This window comes from Gopherus evgoodei, unplaced genomic scaffold (genome assembly GCF_007399415.2).
Source record: "Gopherus evgoodei ecotype Sinaloan lineage unplaced genomic scaffold, rGopEvg1_v1.p scaffold_34_arrow_ctg1, whole genome shotgun sequence".
Classification (NCBI taxonomy): Eukaryota; Metazoa; Chordata; order Testudines; family Testudinidae; genus Gopherus; species Gopherus evgoodei.
Window position 1 is genome coordinate 1400796 of NW_022060016.1, and position 18818 is coordinate 1419613.

At 56.1% G+C, this 18818-nt stretch overlaps 1 protein-coding gene across 9 annotated transcripts in view; it reads left to right on the forward strand.

The window, feature by feature from the left end:
• Window positions 1–15843, forward strand: part of PAK4 (p21 (RAC1) activated kinase 4) — a 101103-nt gene extending 85260 nt beyond the window's left edge. For 8 of the 9 annotated variants that reach the window (XM_030544410.1, XM_030544415.1, XM_030544412.1 and 5 more), the window contains 7 exons: window positions 224–919; window positions 2034–2507; window positions 4880–5013; window positions 6696–6822; window positions 10402–10527; window positions 12326–12460; window positions 13867–15843. In XM_030544410.1, coding sequence (XP_030400270.1) covers window positions 224–919; window positions 2034–2507; window positions 4880–5013; window positions 6696–6822; window positions 10402–10527; window positions 12326–12460; window positions 13867–14022 — 1848 coding nt within the window. In that variant the 3' untranslated portion in view covers window positions 14023–15843. The remainder of the gene's footprint in view (window positions 1–223; window positions 920–2033; window positions 2508–4879; window positions 5014–6695; window positions 6823–10401; window positions 10528–12325; window positions 12461–13866) is intronic. The other variant, XM_030544418.1, reaches the window with a different exon arrangement.
• Window positions 15844–18818: the final 2975 nt, after the last annotated feature.

Below are 18818 nucleotides of genomic sequence, written 5' to 3' on the forward strand. Positions count from 1 at the left end.
GGATAGGACTGGAGACTGTGTGCAGGTTGGGGGGGTGTGGAGGCGTAGGTGTTAAGAACCTGCCCCTTGTTTGTCCCTGTTGGTGTCGCTCCCAGCTGAGCTATGTGGCAGCCACCAGGCGTGTCATGTTCACCACCAGACGTTTCATTTTCCCTTTTTTTTTCTTTTCTGTGTGTCTGTTTTTTGTTTTTGTTTTCTCCCCCATCCCATGTCCTGCATGAAGACCATCGTGCGGGGAAACAAAACTGCCAAGGACGGCTCCCTGACCTGGCTGCTGGATGAGTTTGAGAACATGTCGGTGTCCCGCTCCAACTCGCTGCGCCGGGACAGCCCCCCCCTCCAGCCCCGCCGCAACCAGCTCTTCCACCAGAACGGACTCAACGAGGGGCCGGCCAAATCCCAGCCCCTCGAGGACAGGAATAAGGACCACAAAGAGAGGACTCGCCATGAGGCCAGGAATGAGCTGGATCGGGACAGGGAGAGGAACCGGGACAGGGAGGAGAACCGGGCCCAGCCACAGCAGCCCCGAGGGCAGGAGCCTGGCAGCAAATCCACCAAGCACCCTGGTGGCAGGCCACCCCCTCCTGAGTACCACAAGCCCTCTAAGGAGGGCAGGCCCAGAGCCCATGACCGGGATGGCAGGCGGGACTACCCGGCGGAGAGGGACTACAGCGAGCCGGCCGACCGCGTGGTCAGGAGGGATCGCAACGATGCCTCCGACAAGAGACCCAAGTCCACATACACCGGAGAGAAAAGCCCGCAGTCCCCGCGGGACAAACGCCCGCTCTCCGGGCCCAATATCCGGACTCCAAACATCCCCGTCTCCGAAGGGGTGATGAAGACAGCTCAGCAGACCGGCCGGCCTTTTAATACGTACCCACGAGCTGAGACTGACCCTGTCAGGGGCACAGGTTCTCAGGTAAAGGTTCCCCCACCCCTCGGGCCATGATCCTGACTATCCGGCAGCTAAGGCTGAGCCATGTTTGCACTCGGTTCACTCCCAACCTGCCATCAGTGCCCCCAAAGCAGATGCACCCTCCCAGGCAAAGCACCCACCCTCTGCTTTAGGAATTAATCCTCCGCTGAGGGGCTTCTTCCATAAGGCATATCCACTCTTGATGGATTTAAGGTGTATCAAACCAGGTGTTTCTGGCAGGCCGCTGGAGTGGGTGGCGGGATGGTTTGTGGCCATCTTCCTGCTTGTCTGGGCGCTTCTGTGCGTTGTGGCGCTAAATGTCAAGCGTGCAGCAAAGATGGCTCGTTCCTCTCGAACAGCTGCGCGCTCTGCGGCCGATGCTGTCTCCTGCAAGAGCCGGTTCCCTGGACCGCTGCCTCTGAGCCCTGTAGCAAGCCGATGCCACCACTACACTGATCTCCTTCAGCGGCTGCATGCTCTGCATCACCACTGCCTTGGCTCCCTGTCCTCCTCTAGCAAGCCTGGCACTGCCGCACCGCGCTGTCATCCGGACGCAGCTTTGCTCCCTGCACTGTCTCCTGGAACAGCATGTGTCTCCTCTACACGTGCTGCTTTCTCGGTAGCTCTCCTGCACTGCGCTCCTGCACCTTTCCTGCGGTCACCGCGCTCCCCGTAGCAATCCTGCACCACCACTGCTCTGTCCTTCCGGCTGCAGCGCCGCGCTGTGCGTTAGGAATGCTGACGGATGCTTGAGGCCTCTCTCGCAAGGCCGTGTCCAGTAGAACCACCTGTAGAAGCTGTCTGGATGTCTGGTTCTCTTTTTTTCCTTTCCTCGTGCCTATTCCCTCTCCTCTCTAATCACTGCTGTCTCTCTTCAGACACTGTCTCAGCAAGGCTTCTCTGGGAACCCCATGGGAGGATGCCACACTGACGTCTTTTTCCTCTTCTTCCCTGTACCCTGTTGGCAGGGAAAATTTCAGAGTGGGAAGCAGCTTTTGCTCTGTGCGAAGGCGGTCGGCGGGCGGAGAGCCTGGGGTTGATGCTGCATCTCCCAGCCCCTCTGTTCTAGGTTCAGCTGCTGATGTGCTGTTTCTTTTTCCTCTCTCTCTCCTTCCAGGCAGAGCCCAGGTCTGCAAGGCCCCAGGAAATGACATCCAACGGGCCAGTAAGCGGGAGCAGTAGCTCCTCCAGGGTCCACCAGCCAGGCCAGCCGAAGTCCAAAAACCCAGAGCCGCCCCATCCGGGAATCTCCCCGCACGCATCAGAGCCCCACTTAACTCGCATCCCCCAGTCAGCCCCCCAGCCATCTTATTCCCAGCAGCCACCGCCGCCTCCTCCCCCCACGGCCTCCCAGCAGCCCCGCTCCCCGCAGCGTGAGCCCCAGCGGGTCTCCCACGAACAGTTCCGAGCCGCCCTGCAGATGGTGGTTGACCCGGGCGACCCCCGGACCTACCTGGACAACTTCATTAAAATCGGCGAAGGCTCCACGGGCATCGTCTGCATCGCCACGGTCAAGAGCACAGGGAAGCTGGTGGCCGTGAAGAAAATGGACCTGAGGAAGCAGCAAAGACGCGAGCTGCTGTTTAATGAGGTAGGTGGCATATCTAACCCACGGGAGCTTCTCCACACGTAGGTGGGAGCCCCACTGCTTCAGAGCCCAGCCTTCCGGACAGGCGATGGTGGGGATTGCAGTCCCCTTCGTTGGGTCGCAGGCTTGGAATCCTAAAGGAGAGCAGGCCGTTCGGCCAGGCTTTGAAGCAGCGCTGACGCCAGGTGAGCTCTGTGTTCACCTGGAGGCCAGGAGCGCACCAGGTGCTTGACAGCACAGCTGGAAAAAGGCAGGGGGGGAGATTTTCAAAAGTGCTTGCGTGCCAAATTGAGAAGCGGCATGGGATCAGCTTGACAGTTCTGTTCTAGCTAGGGTCTCGTACTGCGCTCATCTCCGTAGAGTCTGCGCGCCTTCCAGACGTGCCTTAAGCAAAGTGACTGACATCTCTATGTTGGTTCTGTCATGCTGTCCCCTGGGCGGAAAGTATGGATTGGGTGGGGGATGTTTTGGAACGTCCTGTACACATGTGCGTTGCTATCTGTTGGAGAAGGAATTCACCCTTCGTTCCTGAGGGAGTTCGTTCCGCAGTCTCAGACCAGCCCCTGAAACGGCTTCGTCCCCTGGACAGATGAGCTTTACCCTTATTGCAGAAACTTGTTCATCGTGCCAGAGGCGTGTCGCTGATGACCGTGATCTTCATCGCAGAGTTTTAGTCCATCTATGAGATATCCTGGGCCCAGGACGTTGAGTGCCTTGAAGATAAAGGCAGAAAGGTCTTTGGCCATCTCAAGATGCAGACGGGCGTTCAGCAGGGTTTTCAGAAGGGCCTGAGCGAGTTAGGTGCCTGACCTGCTTAGATGATTTTGAAAAATCTCACTAGGCACCCGCCTGCAACTTTAGGTGCATAAATTCCTTTACAGAGCCGGCCAATTCCCCCTGAAGGGTGATGAGACGAGACTCAGAAGTCAGTTCTGAAAATCGATGTATGCTCCCCAGTTACAGAGGGTCCCTGCCCCCTTCTCCCCATGAGCTTCCATCTGACATTGGCTGTGATGCAAGGAGTCGGTGTACCAGGCCTTAGCAAAGGTTACGGCTGTAAAGTCACCCAGTGGCAGGTTACGGTTACAGGCACTGTCTGTTCAGAATAACGGGCTGGCTTATGGCAGCAGTGGGGAGAAGAGAAGGGCTCAGATAAACCTCCAGGCACTGGGAGGGCGAATTGAAAGGAGCAGGGAGCATCGTTTAGGATGATCCCAAGGGGATTAATTAGGAGGAATGGGATGCGGTTAAGCCATGGACTGTTCAGGCTGAATCTCAGGAGATGCTTCCTAGCCTTGGACTCTGTTACCGCAGCTTCTCTTGCACTGGTTCACACAGTACAGCCTGGTCCCGTGGCGACTGGCTCCTCTTTATTTCCAGCTGCGAAACCATAAGGAGCTAAAAATGCTTCGGGTGCAGCTAATATCACTTCTCTGTGTGAGCAACCGCAGCAGATGCCATTGGGAAACAGGGTGGCCTTGATTGGGCAGGGGGAGGGGGTGAGGGACAGGGAATGGGAGGCGGCAGGAAGCCAGGAGGCAAAGACATGGCCACGCTGTGAGGCACTTTGGGAGCCCTGCTGTATGAAGCTGCAGAAATGGCCTTCCCTTGGGCAGCCCCATTGCCTGCATCTCTTTAATCTGGGCTGGAGAAAGCACCACACAGTGCACCTCAGGGGAATGTAGCTGATCAAACAGGCCTGTTGATGCAGAGCTGTTAAGGGCCCGTGTTAACCCTGGGCCATCTGTCTGACCCTGAGCTCCCCAAGTGCAGCCACCCGCTTGCTTGAAGGCGCCGCACGACATCCTCCTTTCAGTTCACTGCCTGGCAAAGCCATGCGCTCAGCACCAGCCCAAGCCGAGCCCAAGCTAGCGTAGCGCAGGGTCTCCGGACTGCGCAGGGGGACGCAGGATCGACACTGGCTGCTCATTGGGCCCTCTCTGCACTACCCCGGCTCAGCTGATGGGTTTGGATAGACGCTCCCCTATGTGTGCCTAGCATGGGCTCATTAGGGCAGGACCCCGTTAGCCTTGTTCCTCCCCAATCACCGAATCAGCAACGCCCAATCCTCCCCCAGCAGCAATTACTGTTACCTCTCCCTCTGTGACTTCTGTTGCCCACATGGCAAATGCCACAGGAATACAGTCTCCTTGTAGAGCAAGTGTCGCCCGAGCCGATCTCTAGGTAGGCCCTAGGGTGGCATTTCTGGTGGGGTGAACTCTGCCTTTTAGGAAACCACATTCAAGTCAGGTTTCTTTTCTTCTCCTTTCTAAAAAGGCTTTTCCTCTGTACGTCACGGAGCTGCGTCCTCGTTTGCATTGCCAGCCCCGTTCCTCTGCCAGCCGTAACACTCCGCTCTGCACCCTGCTTTTCAGGTGGTGATTATGAGGGACTACCAGCACGAGAACGTGGTGGAGATGTACAACAGCTACCTGGTGGGGGATGAGCTGTGGGTGGTGATGGAGTTCCTAGAAGGCGGAGCGCTGACGGATATCGTAACGCACACCAGGTATGACGGGGGTGGGAATTCCTGCCCTGGGGCCTCGCGTCTGGGCCAGCTGACCCCTCTGATGCCAGCCTCTGAAGCAAGGTCGGCAGCGGCGTGGAAGTCGTAGATAGAAAAGGAGCACTAGGAATGCCAGGGGGTGAGCGTGTGTGTCAGGCTCCAGGCCTGTGCCTGGCAGTGCAGACACCAGGAAAACCAGGCCGGATGGGTCTCAGTAGCTCCAGCTAAGGAGTGTGAAAAGCCGGAGGGCAGGAGAGGGGAGTCCTGGAAACAGGTAGCTCAGAAGGGAGATGGAGAGTTAGGTTCTATTTGTTGGTATCTCTCCACAGCAGGGTTAACTTGGGTGCTCCCCCAATTCTCACCCGAGTTCAGCAGTGCTGGAAACCCAGGCTAGCTGGCCCCTGTGGACCTGAGCGAGGCTTTTGTGCAGGCTGGTAACCTGCCCACTTTGCAGTGAGGATGCAGGCTAAATCCCTGAGCACGGACAATCCTCCAGTGCCTACCCACAATTCTCTCTGTGTGCCCAGGACAGACACATTCACTGGGAAAGAGGCCTAGAGCGACTCAGCTTCCTGTCGCATGAAGACCCATGGGATGTGCCCCCCGAAGCCCTAGCGACGCCTCTGGGGGGGGAATGCAGCACCTGTGACCTGAGTGTGGCTGCTTAGACCCGGGTGAGGCTAGCAAGGGGACTGTATCGCTCTGCAGGGATGAGCCACCCAAAGAGACTAGCGGCAACCCCAGACAGGCTATATCTGCACTGACCAATCAGCTTGGATGGCTGGCCTTGACTTCCTGAGCTAGCCTGGCCTGTGTGTGAGCAACCGCTCTGCAGGCGCTCCCCGAGTTACTGTCTGTCTGAGAACCCAGTCTGTGGTTCTCTGGGGAATGCTCCTGGTGTCTCAGCACAGTCCATTGTGGGAGAACTTGTCTCCCCGTCGGGGGAATTATGGGAAGGGCATTGGAGGGTTATCAGGGCCCCAGTGATTTAGCTGTTGTCCTCACTTTAGAGTGCATGGTTCCAGCCCAAGTTAAAGCAGAGCCTAAAATCTAGGGACAGAACCCAGGAATCCTGACTCCCCAACCCCTACTCGAGCTAGGGACGGAATCCAGCAGACCTGACTCCCAGCCACGCTGCTGGGTCAGCTAGCTGGGCTTAAAACCCCTCCAAACCCAGACCAGAGGTCTTCCTGTGCAGATGGTGGGGCTAGAGCCCAGGTTCGGTGTGTAGCATAGCTGTACCCCAGAGGCGAGTCTGAGGGTGCAGGCACATCCTGTCCTAGGAGCGGGATGGGGACCCACCCACTGTGGGGCTGCAGAGTCGCTCTCTGAGTTGCTTTTCTGCCTGGCACCTCCGCCCCATTATACGTGGGTCTTCCTTGCTGGTCCGCAGTTCTCCGCGAGCCCATCGCGTTCAGGTCGCGATCATAGCTGGGTGTATCTGCTAAAGGCAGGCTGGGACTTTCCGTCCCAGCTCTGCCATACTCGCTGTGTGGCCGTGAGCAAGTCCTTCCTCAGTTCCCCATTTACGAAATGGTAATAATGCTTCCCACACCTAGGGTGGGTCTGAGCTGGCAAAGCACTTTCTGCCGGTCTGACGCCGGATGCCATGCCAGGGCAGTTCCCCCTGTTGCTGCAGAGCACCGGGAGGCTTGTCAGGGCTCTGAACCTTTCCCTGCTTCCAGGATGAATGAAGAGCAGATCGCCGCTGTCTGCCTGGCTGTCCTGAAAGCACTTTCTGTCCTCCACGCCCAGGGGGTCATCCACCGAGACATTAAGAGCGACTCCATCCTGCTCACCCACGACGGCAAGGTAAGTGACGCGCACGCAGCTGCCTTAGCTGTGCTGGGGAGTCCTGCGTTAACAGAGGATTTCTGCACTGCATGGAGCTGGGTGAATCAGCTGTGCCCTCTCCTGTGAGGACAGCGACACCTAGGGGCGCAACCGATACATCGCTGCGTAAAGATAACAAGGAGTCCGGTGGCACCTTAAAGACTAAAAGATTTATTTGGGCATGAGCTTTTGTGGGTAAAAAAACCCACTTCTTCAGATGCATGGAGTGGAAATTACAGCTGCAGGCATTGTCTACTGGCACGTGAAGAGAAGGGAGTTACTTTTCCAAGTGGAGAACCAGTGCTGACAAGGCCAATCCAGTCAGGGTGGATGTGGGTCCACTCCCAGCAATTGATGAGGAGATTTCAATACCAAGAGAGGGCAAATTGCTTTTGTAGTGAGCCAGCCACTCCCAGCCCCTGTTGAAGCCCCGACTGAAGGTGTTCAGTTTGCACATGAATTGTAGCTCTGTAGTTTCGCTTTGAAGTCTGTTTTTGAAGTTTTGTTGTTCCAGGATGGCTACTTGGAAATCTGGTACTGAGTGTCCAGGGAGATTGAAGTCTTCTCCTACTGGCTTCCGTATGTTCCATTCCTGATGCCCGATTTGTGTCCATTTATTCTTTTGCGTAGAGACTGTCCGGTTTGGCCAATGTACATGGCAGAGGGGGATTGCTGACTCATGATGGCATATATCACGTTGGTAGATGTGCAGGTGAATGACCGCTGATGGTCTGGCTCATGTGGTTGGGTCCTCTGGTGGTGTCGCTAGAGTAGATATGGGGATAGAGGAGGCAATGGGGTTTGTTACAGGAATGGGTTCATGGGCTGGTGTTTTTGTTGTGTGGTGTGTAGTTACTGGTGAGTATTTGCATCAGATTGGGGGGCTGTCTGTAAGTGAGGACTGGCCTGTCTCCCAAGGTCTGTGAGAGTTATAGATCATTTTCCGGGATAGCTTGTAGATCATTGATGTGCTGGAGAGGTTTTAGCTGGGGGCTGTACGGGATGGCCAGTGGTGTTCTGTTATTTTCCTTGTTGGGCCTGTCCTGTAGTAGGTGACTTCTGGGTACCCGTCTCGCTCTGTCACTCTGTTTCCTCACTTTACCAGGTGGGTATTATAGTTGTAAGAACGCTTGATAGAGATCTTGTAGGTGTTTGTCTCTGTCTGAGGAATTGGAGCAAATGCGGTGGTATCTTAGGGCTTGGATCGTGTGATATGTCCTGGATGGAAGCTGGAGGCATGTAGGGAAGTATAGCGGTCAGTAGGTTTCCGGTATAGGGTGGTGTTTACGTGACCATCACTTATTTGCACTGTAGTGTCCAGGAAGTGGACCTCTTGTGTGGACTGGTCCAGGCTGAGGTTGATGGTGGGTGGAAATCGTTGAAATCCGGTGGAATTCTTCAAGGGCCTCCTTCCCGTGGGTCCAGATGATGAAGATGTCATCTATGTAGCACAAGTAGAATAGGGGCGTAAGGGGACGAGAGCTGAGGAAGCGTTAGGTTCTAAGTCAGCCATAAAAGTGTTGACATACTGCGGGGCCACGCGGGTACCCATAGCAGTGCCGCTGACTTGAAGGTATAAGTTGTTGTCCCCAAATCTGAAATGGTTGTGGGTGAGGACAAAGTCACAGAGCTCAGCCACCCAGTGCGCCATGGCCTCATCAGGGACACCATCCTAGGATTCTTGCCATTGGCTACGGCTCCCCTCCAGGGCTCGTCTCCTCCGCAGCGTTAGCCTGAGGCACAACTCCAGTGTTGCCCCTAAGCCGACTCCCAGAAATCTCTAGCTTGGGTTAAGTGGCGCCTTAAGCCGGCCCATTAGAGGAGGGTTGTTCATGCCCGAGTGCTGCTGACGCTGGAGTTTCAAGGGGGAATGATGCTAATCCGACCACTCTGCGTAGCTGGACGGGTGTTACGCAGTCTAGCCACGCTCACTAGAACTAGCTAGACTGCGGTAACTCACGGAGTGCAGACAAGCCCATGTCAATGTGCTAACTCGCGTGAGAACTCCACGCTGCCCTGTCGTCACTAGGGGCTTGTGAGCACTGTAGTGAAGATGCTGCAGTGCCGACAGGAGACCGTCTCCCTTCACCTTGGTTAAGCCATGTCCTCGAGAGGCGGTAGCTATGTCTCCCGTCAGCACAGCACTGTCTACACTGGGGATTAGGCTGGTATAATTGTGTCGCTCAGGGGTGTGGATTTCTCCAAATTCTCCTACTCTTTTTACAACCTCCTTTCCTACTGATGTAGAATATGCTTTTTCCATTGTATAGGGAAGATGAGGGGAGCGGGCTGTGCGGGGGAAACCGTGAAATTGACTGGGCCCTGCAAACAAATGTGGGGAAAGAAGCGGCATTTTCTCTAATCTGGTTCAATTACCATCCGTTTACACACGGTTGTAAAAAGTAGGTTAAAAAAAACCCTTCAGATAGTGTAAGCTGACTGTGTCCCCTTGAAAGCAGAACAAAAACCGCTTTTTTTCCACATGTACATCTTCAGAGCGTTGCAGAAATGAGCTACATCTCAGACTGGTAATGGAATATCCATGTTTTCTCTTTTAATAACCCTTCCATTTTAAAATCAAGTTGTTCGTCGTTTTAATTTCCTACCAGGGCCAAAGTAATTGGCTCTTTTTTCTTTTTGGCTCATGGCGAGGCTCTGTTCTGGGTCGTAACAGCATGGTTACAAGTCTCAAGTTCACCTTTTTTCAGAGCCGAACCCAGCACACAAGAGCTAGAAACGACTGTGCAATGAAACAAACCAGTCTCTGTTTCCACATGGCATGAGTCTTGCCCTGTCCATGCCTTTCTGGGCAGTCCCTTCAATTCCCCAGGCTCCCCTTTGGATGCAAATCTGACTTCCTCACGAGCGAATCATACGGAAGCAGCTTCATTCCCTCGTGCAGATTTGCATTTTACGTGCTTTAAATTAAAAAAAGCTGGATTGATCTTTCCTTTGGCTCCATTTTCCGTCTGACTGTGCAAATCCGCCTAATTTCTCAGGGCGTTTGCCATCAGATGCCGTTCAATAGCAGGTTTTGAAATCTCAGTAACTCCCTGTGTCTCTTCTCCCTCCCCCCGCCCCTTTTCATCCAGAAGGCCCAAACCTATTCTAACCTAGCTATTACGGATTAATTGCCTGCCAAGCTTGCTTTTGAATCTGAGCCATTTTGGAGTTATACCAATGTGAAAAGGGTGTTTTGTTTACACTGATAAACTCCTGTGAGGCTCTTACTCTTCTGACTATGGGGATTGTAAATCTTGTACTTGGGAGATTCTGATCACAGCAGGTAGAGGCTGGAACGGAATTATGTGCTTAAAAACTAAACAACTTTGCCAACCAGAGTTGATCACTGAAATGCTGAGCAGCTTAGGCTGTTTTTAGAATTAAACTTTCTACTCCTATACTGCTTCTTCATGATTCTCACGTCAGTTGCATTTTTGGTCCCTGTTTCTCGGTGGGGTCAGGGATTGCTCTCTGTGGTGTTGCAGGTCGGTCTTGCATCTGCCAGCCGTTGTCCCTGTGCTAACCCTCAACCCTCTTCCTTTCCTCTCTCCCTAGGTGAAGCTCTCTGATTTTGGGTTTTGCGCGCAAGTGAACAAAGAGGTCCCGCGGCGGAAGTCGCTGGTGGGAACCCCCTACTGGATGGCGCCAGAGCTCATCTCCCGACTACCTTACGGACCAGAGGTAAGGCCAGAGGGGCAGGGCCCTGGGGTCCACGGGGGAAGTTCATCCTGGCCCCTTCCTGAGAAGGCTCGTCAAAGGGCTGAGGGAGGCCGCTGCTAGAGAAGGGAGATGGAAATGACAGCGTGGCAGGAAACGAACAACCAGGGCCTGGGCGATCCCTAGTTTAGTGCCTGGGTAATAAACTGGCACCTCGGCTCCTCTCCCCCCCCCCCAAATCGGGGATACAAATGGGGGCCTCTGCACAGCCAAGGGCGCTCTGATCCACCTGTTGACCCTGCAGGGCGATGAATAGATGGTAAAACCCCAGCAATGGAAAGGTGGAGGCAGCCTTTAGCTTCCCAGACCGCAGAGCGGGGCAGCAAGTTCCCAGCAGCTTGGGTGGAATGAGCTGGCAGGGGTCAGTCCACATCCCACTAACGCTAACTGGTCCTTGGATCAGCAGCCCCGTGAGGACGCCGGTGGGTCACTGGGTCGCCCCTGGGGCAGAATTCGGTTTGTCTTGTTCTATGATTTTGATGATGATTGCGGTTTGTGCGCATTTTTTCTAATGTTTGTAGACCGAAAGGTTCACAGTTGTGGGAGAGGTTCAGAAAAGCTGGGGGCGGCCCCGGTTTGTTATTTAACGACAGTAGAGGTTGAGATTCAAAAAGTTGAAGCTTTATAGCTGTTAACCTGCAAATTGTCAGCATCACATGTCAAAAGCGACAGAGTAAATAGCCTTCAACCAGACTCTCTCATACGTTCTCAAGCAGCATTTTCCTGACTTTGCCTGCCTGTAAATTTCAGTGATCATCTGTGGAAATGTTTTCCCTTGGTTTGTGCGTGTGCAATGAAATTAGGTTGCATCCTAAAGGGTGGCGGGGGGGGTTCTCTCCGTGCTCCCAAACCTGGGGGCTTGTCTTGACTAGGAAAAGCTGATCATGTAAGGTGGAGTTAAGTCAGGTGTGCCGACTAAGCCTGCTTGAAAGTCTATCACTTATCCTAGGCAGGACACACCCTGCAGAGGCTTCCTGTCTGGTGGCCTGTTATTCCTGTAGCCGTGAAATCCATCGTCTGCTCCTGGCATGTGTGTAGCGACAAAGGCCACTAGGTGGTGCAGTGTATCACTGCAAACTAGCAGGAAGTGTGTTTGGGTCCTAACAAGGGAAGTGCTTATGCCGACAGGTGCGGACGCGGAACGCGGTCCCTGTCTTTGGAAGACTCACCTGCTTGCTTTCAATTCATGGCATTCGTTCCTAGTAATAAAGCACTAAACACGCTTACATCCCTGCTAATCAAGGGGCAAACTGTGTGTCTGGGAGGGGGGATTCCTGCAGTGACAGATTTAGAAACACACCAGTCATCTGGTGTAGCAGGCGAGGCTCTGAGTTTCTACACCAGATGACTGGTTTTTCTAACATGCAGCTGCCGTCTCTGTCGGATCCAGACTCCAGGCTGCCTTGCCTGGGGGAGTGTGGCCTAATCACTCTTTCAGTGAGGCCCTGTGATGCTTTTCACCTCTGGCGAGGGTACCGGTCTTTCTGATTGAAATAGGACACCGATGTGCTGCCCAGGGAGCATTGTCTAGCGACTCGAGAAGCATACTAGGCTGGGAGCTATTCCTGGACCGGGCACTTCCCCTCTGTGCTTCAGTTTCCCCTCCCTTTTGTCTGTTCATGCCGTAAGCTCTGGGGGCAGTGACTGTCCGTCACTCTGGGTCTTGCAGTGCCCGGCGCAATGGGGCAGGTTCCCACCCATCATTCCATTGCCAGTCGCTGGCCCTTCACGTCCCTTTCGCCCATCTCTCCTCTCTTTGCAGGTGGATATCTGGTCCCTCGGTGTGATGGTGATCGAAATGGTGGATGGAGAGCCCCCTTATTTCAATGAGCCCCCCTTAAAGGCAATGAAGATGATCCGGGACAACCTGCCCCCCAAACTTAAAAATGTGCACAAGGTAATGAACGTGCTAGTCATCTCCGCCTCTCCCGAGTTAAGCAGGGTCAGGAACCTGGATGGGAGACCCACCGGTGTGGTCAGCTTCCACAGCGCGTGGGCCTGGGTCTCCCTCAGATGGGCTTCCATGGGAGGCTGGGTATCCACTCCAAGTGCTTTAGCAAGCTGGCCTGGTGAACTGGGTTCCTTTGTATTTGGGAGAGGGGGACACACAGACACACCCCCTGAGGACGTTGATGTTTCACTGCGACTCTGAGACGGTTGCAGATCCAGTCCCTTGTGTGAATGTGCCCCTGGTGGGAGTGGCAAGAGCCTGAGGGAGGCCGATTCCCGGCTCTGCCACTGCGCTGCTGAATGACCCTGGGCAAGTCCCTTCTCTCCCTGTTAGATTTCATAAAGCTGTCAGTACAGGGTGGGTGCGGAACAGGATAATGGCAGGACCTGTGGACGTGTAGTAAAACCCTCTGTCTGCATTGTGAGAGAGAATATGCAACTATGACGCTGAGGTCTCCATACACATCATGCACGTGATATACGTCTGTGCTCGCACGCCTGCCATTGGCTCTCCAAGTGAGAGCATTGGTGAACCATTGCCGTGTCGTGACTCGGTTTCTCCTCCCACCTATTGTTCATTCTGAGTGCTTCGAGGCAGGGACTCCCTGTACACACACAAGGGAGTAGTTAGTACGTGATCTACCGAAGGGCTTCCCTTGGTCGTGGCCACAGCCAGGGACTGAGCTCCACGGTTTTTGGCATGCTGAACCACGGAGCCGCCACTTTCTCATGGTGATTGTGCTGCTTTTGCAGCGAGCGAGGCATTAAGAGCAACCACCCGTTTTACAGACTCGCTTCCGGCTTGGGGGGGGAGAGCGCTGTGCCCAGGAGAACCCTGCCTCCGTGTGCTCCGGCCCACTCTGAAGGGTGTGTGTGTGGGGGTGCACGGATGCTGTAAACCCCAAGGAGAAGAGTCACTTGTTAGCATGGGTCTCTGGTTGCGTGGGGTCGGGGGGCGTGTTTCGCGTGCACTCGGGTTTGCTGTCTGGGGCTGGATTGCTCTGTGGATAGGGAGGTGTCTTCCAGGATCTGTAATGTGTTGTCTGTGACTCATTGCCCTGTGACTTCAGAGGCCAGATGACTTGGCACTTAAGGCCTGGGGTGAAATAGGGCAAGCTCAAGAGACCTGTGCCCGGGGGATGGAGGTTGTGCCAGTTCATAGCTTCCCCCCTTCCCTTCCCCACCTCTAGCCTGTCCAGTTCCTGCCTGCTGCAGGGTCTGGGTGGGTGGCCGACCCAGGGGAGCCTAGGGCTGATGTCATGCTCCTCCGGCAGTGGCTTCTCTAGTTCCCAGTGGCACTCGCTCTTCTCAGCCCCTGACTCATGGCTGCTTCTTCCTCCTCCTCCTCTGCAGGTTTCTCCTTCCCTCAAAGGATTCCTGGACCGCTTGCTGGTGAGAGACCCGGTCCAGCGAGCCTCCGCCAATGAACTCTTGAAACACCCCTTCCTGGCGAAGGCCGGGCCTCCTTCCAGCATCGTGCCGTTGATGCGGCAGAATCGGATGAGATGAGTGCCGGCTGCACCAGAGAGAGAGAGAGAGATGCGCACGCCGTCTGACCGCTCCCCACTCGGCCGCCCTGCCTCGGCCTCTGGCCCTCCGTTCTCCAGGGCGCTGCTGCCGTTCCCTTCGGCCGCCGCGGCAGGGATGGCGGCTCCCGACAGCCAGAGCAGCAGCAGGAGCATCCGGCTCTCTCGGTCCCTCCGGGTTTCCGGCGATGGCCCGTTCCCGGCGGGGCCAGCGGTTCTGCTAACTGGATTTACAACTGTGCCACTACTGTCATGTCTGTGGCAGGAGCTCTCCTGCCCGTCGCACCGTACTGCTGAGTGGAGGGGGGTGGGGGGCCCAGCTGGGGGTGGGGGGAAGGTTTTTTAATGACTTTACAATTTCTGATCAAAACGGTAGTTTTTACACACACGCAAAGACGAGGTGGGTCCGGGAGCGACAGACACTAAGCAACTCAACACTGGAACGTCCAGCCACGGCTGGAAGCGGCTTTGCCTCTTCCTCTGGCTGCGGGCTCAGTCTTCCCCAGGCCGGGCCAGGAGCGGTCGGGGTAGGTGGGAGCGGTTTTGTTTCGCTCTGTAGCATTTGGGTTTCTTCAGTAGGGTGGGCGCCAGCGGCAGGGCGTCCTTCCCAGCAGGAGGGAGGGTTCCTCTAGATGCAGCCGGGAAAGCAAACGGCTCCTGGTGCTGGGTGCTTGACAGCCCCAATCTCCCCCTGCCGTGTCCACCCCCGGTGCGTAACTGCTGTGATCAGCGCTGGTTGTGCTAGGTTTGGGGTCTCCACCACTTCGTCCCTCGCAGGAGACTAGAGGCAGTTTCTGCAGGGTCTCCATGCTGCTCCCACCCCCCCCACCCCCCCATGGCAGGCTCTTCCATGCTCGTTCTGCACTGAGGTCTAGACATGTGCTGCTGCTCAGTCCCTGGGATGAGGGGACCAGTGACCCGGCCCCTGGCCTCTTGGCTTCACAGGTTCTTTTCCATCCAAGTAGCCCAAAGTGCGTGGCTCACCCATCCCCCGGGGGCTCCAAAACGCAATCCACTCCGGCCCCCGCAGCTAGAATGCAGGAGCCTGGTGGGCAGAGACTCTGGTACCCCAGCATGCAATGCCCCTCCTTGATCTGTGCAGCCTTGCATGCTGGGATACCTGGAGTCTCTGCAGTGTGGGGGAGGGAGGTTCCCTAGGCTCCTGGCCTGTTGCCCTCAGTTTTGGGCAGCCTGTGGCGTCAGAGAAACGAAGGCCCCAGCAGCCTATGGGGACCAGAGCGTGTTGTAGCTCTCTGGTGTAGTCTGGCCTTTGGGCCTTGTTGGCTCATCTGGGAAAGATCCTGCCCGAGGGGGCTCCCCATCCTTGGCAGGATCTTCCCCCTCGGCGCAGCCCCTGCATCCAGCTCAGCGTAGGGAGGAAGTGATCGGGCTGGTCATTCGTGTGGGAAGGGAACTCGGAGCTCAGCATTGGTCGGGGGGTGGCCTCCTCTGGGAGCCTGGGGGCTGAAATGAGCTGTGATCTCTGACACCAGCCAGGAAGGGGGGGCAGCTTCCCGACCCCTTAGAGAGACTCTTCTGTGCGAGGCTGGTGGGCAGAGCGCTGGGCTGGCGGGCAGAGCGCTGGGCCCGCCAAGCAGCCGCTCCGTGCCAGGGCCAGGACATGGCTCCGAAGGAAGAATCGCCCCGAAGGTGGGCCAGCATTTTGTTGCTTCTACTTTGCATTCTGCCAGGGGGTCACGGGGGGGCTGCTCGGGAGGGTCCTGCGTGCGAAAACTGAGCCATGTTGAAGAGGATCCCTCCCCCCACCCCCCGTGCGCGCCATGCAATGAACATGTATGCTGTACCGCACCGACTCTGCATGCTTTCTGGGGAGTGGGAAGGGCCCAGGGATGGGCTTTCTTTACCTGCTTTTAGATACTTCAGTTACAGCAACTGGGTCGCTGCCTTTTTTCTCCTCTCCGTGAGCCGCCCCCCCCCCCCCCCCCCCCAGTGCAGCAGGAGTGGATTGGTTACAGGCCCAAGGGGAGTGTGTGTTTGCCGTTTTTATCTGGTTTTCCTGGCCACTGGATTCTTCTCTGCAGAAGTGCACAGCAGTCGTGCTGCTCGCTGCAAGAGGGAACTGCAGGGCAACCTGCCTCTGGAGACCGACGGGGAACGTGGGTCCCATCAGGGATTTTTATTTGCTGGGCCTAACTGCCATGGGTGGAAATTGGCTCCCTTGAGCTCACTGGGGAGAGCGGAAGTCGGTCTGCTTGGGAGCCAGCCCCGGCAGTGGTGAAAGTTGGCTAATGCGGGAGATCTTCCAGAGCGCTCCGTGCTGGCCAACGCTGCTCCTCCCGAGCCGATATCTCGCTGGGGTTTCAGGGAGAGCAGGATTGAGCCAGGGCTGCGGGCTCGGTCGGCCGAATGCGTGACCCGTTCTGGCTGCGTAGGGGGCCTCAGGAGCTCTGTTTCATGCTCTTTTCCCATTAGGCTTTAGCCTTAGTGCTTTTAAACCTATAAACTAGTCACTAAAAAACCCTTGCAGTGCCCGGCAGCGTGCCCAGGCTGTGTGTATTCACACCCACTCACGACTGACCGTGAGGCAAAGCTCTCTGCCCCCAAAGCCAGAGGTCCACAGAGACAGGTTTCCAGGATGGGGGGTGGGTCTCGTTCGATACAGCCCCTTGGGTACCGCGCTGCCCCTAGGCTCTCCCCTCTCAGCCCGGGCCCTTTGCCCAACTCCTGCCTGGGGTCCCGGGGTTGTTCTCAGCTCTGACCCGTTGACATTTAAACTCCTGCTGTTTCTCAGCCTGCTTAAATTGTAGCAAAGCCTAGGGGCGTGAGACAGTCCCGTGCTGTACGGGACCCCCGGCCTTGCCACTTCTCATGCCCCTGGTCTGCTCTGACATAAACCACATCGGCCGGTGCTGACTTCCTTCCTTCCTCCCCCTCGTAACCCACCCCGCTGATCTCCCCACACAGGAAAGTTTAACCAACGGTTATCTTCATTGGGGTTTTCAGATCAATTACACAGACCTTTGCCTGTCTCTCTTGCCTCACCCGGTCACAGTTTGTTACTGGGGACCCTCGCAGCCCCGTCCTCTGCTGCTCAGCCCCCCATACCTCTCACTGAGCTTCCCAGGGAGCGTGTGAGCTGGCAGGGGCGGACAATTCAGGGCTCACGCACTGGAGCAGATGGGCTTTGTGGGTCACATGGCAATGGCGACTGAGCCCTCAGCCTGCCACTCAACGGCCCTCTGGGCTGGCTCAGGAGCCTGGGTCTCCTTTGAGCAATGGGACCTAGGGTGTGGTCGAGCGTCTGCAGGGGGCACAAGGACTAGGGGGAGGGGTTGTCCTTCCACTGGCACCAGCGTTAGGCCCAATTTATGCCACTAACTGCATCTGCTCCTGGGCGTCCTGGGCCATCTCCCCCCCTGGTTAAATCAGCTTCACGTGGGTGGGGCCTGCTCCTCAGCTGCTGTGGCCCCATTGCCTGCCGAGGATCCACTCTTCACTCGCTACTTCCCCGGGTGACCCCTGCCCCTGGCCAAAGAGCTGCTGCCCCTTTTCTGAATCAGTCCCTCGTGGGGAAAACCCCGGTGGCGGGGGTTTGTCGGGCAGGCCTGCTTCCCCACGCTACGGCAGCGCACACCAGCCGTGGACTTGTGACAATCAGCACAGGCTGTTACGCAGCCATGTAAGACACTAGCTCCCTCCCTGCCCCACATCTTCCGCAGTGAACCTTCCCGGTGCACCAATCCTCTGAGAAACCGGGCTAGAAATGCCGGGGGGGGGGCCGGGGAGGGGATCCTGGCAAAGCACTCAAAGGCGAACTGGTGAACTCTGTCTAGAAAGAACTACTGATTTGTTTTCTTGTTACTATTTTTTTTAAAGAAGCTATTTATATTGTCATTTTGTAACACTACAGTATTCCCGAGGGGGGCGGGGGGAGGTTGGACAGATTTGCTGTGGCACTAAATGCTCCCGGCACTGACTCAGCCATGGACTGACTTGTATAAAAACGGAATTGGATCTTGTGCTGTGAGTTTGGGGTTGGGGGAATTTTTTGTTTCTGGCGGGCCTCAGCCCGGCAAAACTTTTCAAAGAGTTTTGAGATTCGTGTAACAATTACAGGCTTTCTTTTTTTGGAGGAAAACGAAACACTGGCCTTGTGTGGTTTCTTTGGGGGGGGGGGGTGGCGTATGTGCAGTGTCACGTGCTGCGGGGGCTGGAGCTGGGGTGGTTAGTGCGGGGAGATGGTGCCCATTGCTTGCTCTCAATATGTTACATATCTTCCTGGGGAGAAAACGTCAGCTACTGCAAGGCACTTCTAAGCTGGTGCAGCAAGACAGCCCTGGCCTGGAGGTCGAAGCCAGAGTCCAATTAGGAAAGGCAGTGATTTGTAACCGGGCCGCATGCTTAACCCTGGGACCGAACTGAGGGACGTGCTGCGTTCTCTGTCTCTTGACACCTTCCAAGCCAGGCTGGGGCCCAGACCCGCTAAGCCTCTGAGTTATCACTGATTTCAATGGAAGCTGGGAGCTGGGCAGGGTTGGCTTTCTGGGAGCGAGAGCCTTGGGCTCGCCATGCAGGGGACGTGGGTGAAAGCCTTCAGCCTCTGATCTCCAGGTGATCCGTCCCAGCTCCTCCTGGCCTGGATGGGGTCAGTAACCGCCCCGTGGGGCTGTAGCTGAGTGGGTTGAACATGCAGCGGGATCCCACTGGGCCGTATGCTGAGTTCCAGGCCTGCCCTAGTCAGCGCTGCAGAGAAAGAAAACGGAGAGAGAGGATCAGGAGCCTCCCCACCCCTTAAGGGAGTAGAGCTCCTGCTCAGCA